Source organism: Rhincodon typus, chromosome 2 (assembly GCF_021869965.1).
Source record: "Rhincodon typus isolate 14 chromosome 2, sRhiTyp1.1, whole genome shotgun sequence".
Taxonomy (NCBI): domain Eukaryota; kingdom Metazoa; phylum Chordata; class Chondrichthyes; order Orectolobiformes; family Rhincodontidae; genus Rhincodon; species Rhincodon typus.
The window spans coordinates 6,601,354-6,607,353 of NC_063333.1; the positions used below are offsets into that span (position 1 = coordinate 6,601,354).

General features: G+C 41.3%; 1 protein-coding gene across 1 annotated transcript in view; it reads left to right on the forward strand.

Annotated features, from left to right (window-relative positions):
• gars1 (glycyl-tRNA synthetase 1) overlaps positions 1 to 1,602 on the forward strand; it is a 58,015-nt gene extending 56,413 nt beyond the window's left edge. The window contains exons 22-23 of the mRNA XM_048618180.1: positions 49 to 239; positions 1,291 to 1,602. Coding sequence (XP_048474137.1) covers positions 49 to 239; positions 1,291 to 1,407 — 308 coding nt within the window. The 3' untranslated portion in view covers positions 1,408 to 1,602. The remainder of the gene's footprint in view (positions 1 to 48; positions 240 to 1,290) is intronic.
• The last annotated feature ends 4,398 nt before the right edge of the window (positions 1,603 to 6,000 follow it).

Genomic DNA, 6,000 nt, shown 5'->3' on the forward strand with positions numbered 1-6,000 from the left:
TTACTAATGCTGCTGCCCATCCTGTCTATCTTGCCATCCTCTCTGCAGCTGAAGAACTCACCAAGCATGGTGTTTCCCACAAAGTGGATGACTCATCTGGTTCCATCGGGAGACGGTACGCTAGGACGGATGAGATTGGTGTTGCTTTTGGCATAACCATCGACTTTGACACGGTGAACAAGGTGCCCCACACAGCCACACTGAGGGACCGTGACTCGATGCGGCAGATCCGAGCTGAGGTAGGTTCTAGAAGCAACTTCAGTGTCATGCTACCTCCTCTCTCCATGTATATTGACTGTCCTATAGACAATGAGCATCTCCAGATATCAGCAAGCTCCTGTTAGTATTATCTGTCAAACATGGGAAGCAGCATAATTCTACTGGTGATATAAAACGGTAATACACAGGAACAATTACAGTGACAGCCCCCATCAATAGGAATCTCTTCCCCTTTGGCAGAGTGAGAGCCCCACCACCCTGAAACTCTGTCCCATCACAATTGTCTTCAGCCTCGACTTGGTGTCGCTGCTGCAGCTTTTACAGCAGCTAATCCACCCTGATTCTCCTCAATTCTCAGTTTAGATAAATGTGCCTTGCTAAGTGACATTTCCTGGGGTTGTCAGGGCTTGAAATCTCCTGAGCACTGCAGCCCCTTACTCCCAATCAATCATTGTGTGTCTATCACATATTCACTGTTTTCCTAACTTTAGTTCTGAGCCGACCTTCTCCTCGCAGTTTCTTGTAACTTTGTTTAAATGTTTCTGTGAAGTAATATCACGTTACTGAAGTGATTTTGCACACTGCTGCTGTTTGATCAGGCTTGCACTCGTTGATGTTGCGTTCTTCTGTTCAATTTAAACGTACCAATCACACACAAGCATTGGTGAAGCAATGATGGGCTTTCTTTATTCGAATCGGATGATTGACACATCTTGTCCACTTTGAGCTAAATGCAGTAGATCTGACTTCAACCACTGCTGCTCAGAGTCCCATGTCTCATACATCACGTCCTGCCAAGGTGTAGAATGATTGACAGCAGTTCAAGGTACATGCCCTCAAAGGTACGTACCTCATATCACAGTAGTTGGGAGCTACGTGACCCAAACATGCATGAAGCAGCCTCAAAGTTGTTTCATCATTAGAGAGATGCAACCCTATTTCATTGCGCACACAGGAAAAAGCAGGACGTTAGCACTAGATAATAGTTGATGCAGGCATGATAGGCTGAATGGCCTCCTGCACAGTAATAATTCTGTGATTCAGTCAGTGATCTGTCGTTTTTTTCCACAGATTTCAGAATTGCCTCAAGTTGTCCGAGATTTAGCCAATGGTTCCCTGACCTGGGCTGATATTGAGGCCAAATACCCTTTGTTCGAAGGGCAGGAAACAAGTAAGAAGGAAATTTGAAATGAGAGTCACTTCCCCAATATCTCCTTCTGCCGTCCTCTGTGGAACCCAGATACGTGAGCTGTGTTCTGTACGTTGGTAATACAGGCCCGACTGAAAGAATTAGTGACTGTTATACCTGTGGAAAGACCTCCTCTTACTACAGGAATATGGAAGAATTGAATGAGATTCTGTGCAATAAAACCTGATATTGAACAGGTTGATTGTCTTTCTCTGATCTACTGATCATCTACTTTGTTATTTTTGCAACTGGGCATCTAGTTTACAACTTGATGATGCACTCTGTAAAAACACTCAACAGTTTGATCTGATTTTCCTGTCTTATTGATTTACTGTCTTTTCAGTGAATGCAGGAGATTTCCACAGAGTGAGAGGCAAAGACACTATCACCCAACTGAGGATAGACCTACCAATCTATTCAACTTTAACTCCACGTTATACCACAAAAATAAGTCTCACTAAGTGTAATTAATATTTTGAAATACCCCATGGAATTGATACTTATCAGTATAAAAGGATGGGTAATTAATCTATTCGGGTGCTTTATATATAGAATAATGGATACCTAAGAGTCAGATACAGTCTGCAGTCGAATTGAGGGGTTCAAGTGGTGTTTCCGTAAAATAACGGCTATCCAGGAATGAGCTAATCGTAAGGTCCTGGACAGTGTTGCTGAACAAAGAGACCTTGGAGTTCATTGTTCCTTGCAAGTGGAGTTGCAGGTAGATAGGATAATGAAGAAGGCATTTGGTATGCTTGCCTTTATTGGTCAGTGCATTGAGTAAAGGAGTTGGGAGGTCATGTTGTGCCTGTACACATTGGTTTGGCCACTTTTAGAGTATTGTGTGCACTTCTGGTCTCCCTGCTATAGGAAGGATGTTGTGAAACTAGAAAGGGTTCAGAAAAGATTTACGAGGATGTTGCCAGGGTTGGAGGGTTTGTGCTACGGAGAGAGGCTGAATAGGTTGGGGCTATTTTCCCTGAAGTGTTGGAGGCTGAGGGGTGACCTTAGAGGTTTTTAAAATCATGAGGGGCATGGGAAGGGTGAATAGCCATGGTCTTTCACCCAGGGTGGGGGAGCCCAAAACTAGACAGCATATGTTTAAGGTGAGTGTGGAAGGATATAAAAAGGACCTAAGAGGCAACTCTTTCCACACAGAGGGTGGTGTGTATATGGAATGAGCTGCAAAGGAAGTGGTGGAGGCTGGTACAATGACAACATTTAAAAGGCATCTGGATGGGTATATGAATAGGAGGGGATTAGAGGGATATGGGCCAAATGATGGTAAATGGGACTGGATTAATTTAGGATATCTGGTCAGCATGGATGAGTTGGACTGAAAGGTCTATTTCCGTGCTGAACATTTGAGTTACACACATCTAATTGAGGGGTTCAGTGTAGGTTTCATATATAGAATAACATATCTGTATGTACAGATTAAATAAGGGGATTGCATGGCTTACAAGGCAGACTAATACTCAGGGAAATTAAACTAGGAGCCGATGGCCTCATGGTATTATTGCTGGACTGTTAACCTAGAGACCCAAGTAATGTTATGGGAACCTCAGTTCAAATTTGAATTCGATAAAAAAAATTGAGAATTAAGAGTCTAATGATGACTGAATTCATTGCTGATTGTTGTAAAAACTCATCTGGTTCACTAATGTCCTTTTGGGAAGGAAACTGCCATCCTTACTTGGTCTGGCCTACATGTGACTCCAGACTCTCAGCAATGTGGTTGATTTTAAACTGCTCTCTGGGCAGTTTAGGGATGGGCAATAAATGCTGGACTAGCTAGCGATGCCCACATCGCATAAGTGAATAAAAAATGTCTCGCGTTTGGATGTCACCCAGGGTTTGCTACTGGCTGCAGAAGACTGCTGTGTTGTTGGAGGTCACTTGAGTGAAGCTAAATCCTTGTCCAGAGTGTGTAATGAAGAGAAGCATATTCATGAAGTGGCTAAGGACGCCTGTCCAGGGTAGCCCTAGTAGCCGTATCTTGGCTGTGTGGGGTTTCCAGTTGATCTGACCATCTCTGTGTTGTGTACAACTCCAACTACTGCAAGAATTTGCCATGACCAACCATTTGGTTAAATGTTGCCATTATGAAAATGGTACAATTAAATATTAAAACTGGGTTGGGTCAGTGTAGACCCTGGGATTGGATCATATAAATGGTCAAGAGAACCACACAATCACTGAGATAGACGTTAACATGGAGAAACTACTGGGACAACTGGTGTTTCCAATTCATGTAACTGGCCTGCATTGAGAAGCTGAATGTAGCAATGTTGGAATTGGAAGAGGCAACTTGGAAACTATGGAACAGGGTGGACCAGATGTAAATGTGGGAAGGACAAAAAACATGAAGTTGCTAGAGATACATTAATTGCTAAAAGATTAGAAGTTTGAGCTTTTCATCTTGCACTCATTAGAACTAGAATGTAAGAAATAGACTTAGGGAAAACAAAGAAATTGTTTTATGCAGCAAGAGAGTGGTGCTAAATGGTTGGACCATCATTGACATGGTGATGCAGCAAGAACAGTTAAATGTCCATCTTAATTCTCAGACCAGGCTGTAGATTCTGTTTGGCTGTCTCTGTGACTGTTTTTTCTTAAAGGTGCAATGTACTGTACAAATTGCTTTTGCTTACATAAAACAAGGTCCTGAGTATTTTTATACATAGCTTCTAGTAGACACACATGTAACACACTTAGCAAATAAGTCACTAGAGAGATAGTTGATTCTTCGGTTTTAATTGTCCAAAATACCCTTAATTCAGGCAAAATTGCATTTGCTTGGGAAATAGCAAATGTAACTCCTTTATTACCACAAAAAGCAAGAAATTCAGGCCAGTTAGCTTAACATCTGTCTGAGGGAAGATGTTAAGCTATTTTTGAAGACTCAGCAGACACTTAGAAAGGTTCAAGGGAATCAGACAGTCAATATGATTCTGTATAAGGAAAAGTCTGTATGACCAATCTTGAAGTTCTTTGAGGAAGTCCCATGCTATGGTTAAGGGAGATGAGTCACAGGAATAAGTGCTGGGGTCTTAATTCTTTACAATTTACATAAATGACTTGGATGAAGGAATTGAAGGCATGTTTCTTAAATTTTCTAGTGAAACAAAGATGATAGTAAATTGCAAAGAGAAATGCTTGCCTTTATTGGTCTGTGCATTGAGTATAGGAGTTGGGAGGTCATGTTACAGCTGTAGAGGACATTAGTCAGGCCGCTATTGAAATACTGTGTGCACTTCCAGTCTCCCTGCTATAGGAAAGATGATGTGAAACTTGAAAGGGTTCATAAAAGATTTACAAGGATGTTGCCAGGGTTGGAGGGTTTGAACTATAGGGAGGGGCTGAATAGGGTGGGGCAATTTTTTTTTGGAGCATTGGAGGCTGAGGGGTAACCTTATAGAAGTTTATAAATCATGAGGAGCATGGATAGGGCAAATGGAAAGGTCTTTCCCCTGGGGTAGGGGTGTCCAAAACTGGAGGTTTAAGGTGAGGTTGGCAAAATTTAAAAGGGACCCAAGGGCAATTTTTTTTACGCAGAGGGTGGTGTGTGTTTGGAATGAGCTGCCAGAGGAGGTGGTGGAAGCTGGCACAATTACCACATTTAAAAGGCATCTGGATAGGTATATGAATAGGAAGGGTTTAGAGAGAGATGGGCCAAATGCTGGCAAATGGGTATAGATTAATTTAGGATATCTGGTTGGCATGGACAAGTTGGATCAAAGGATCTGTTTCTGTGCTGTACACCTCTATAACGCTAGGACATCAGGATGCTACAGTGGGAAATAGATTGTGTGATTGAGAAAAGATCTGTCAAAAGGGATAGAAAGTTGGAAAATGTGAAATTGTCATTTTTGCATAAAGACTTAAATGGTGAAAGATTGCAGAGCTCTGAGATGCAGAGGGGTCTGGGTGTCCCAGTGCATGAATCACAAAAGATTAATATGCAAGTACAGGAATTAATTTGGAAAATGAATAGAATGTTATTTAGTACAAGGGGAATTGAATATAAAAGCAGGGAGGTTATACTTCAGTTCTGTAGGGCACTGACCATATGTGGAGTACTGAGTACATTATTGGTCACTGTATTTAAGGAAAGGTGTAAATGCTTTGGAGTCAATTCAGAGAAGACTAGATTGAAACAATATCAAAGGAAAAATGAAACACTGAACGAGACTCTTACTGACCTACGTTTTATACTTACTACAGGCACAGAAAACTGTAATGATTAATTACTGAGAGTTTATTTACTGGAGAAAATCTAGATGTCAAAAGTCTGACGCAGAACACTTAAGAACATTCTGAGAAGCTATCAATCAAAATATCTAGGGCAGAGAAATCTGCCAATCACACAAATAGTTGAAGGGATAGTGATGGAAATCATTAAAAACCCACCTCATTCAGGCAATTCTTTGGAATGACAAAGAAATCAATTCAGATTAAACTTACCTTATGTCGCACATATTAAAAGTTCTTCTGTCCCATCATTGTTAGCAACACAGTGATAGATCATAAAGAGTGGTTCTTCAGGAACCTTCTGCCAACCTCATATAATACTGTGAAAGATAACCGTT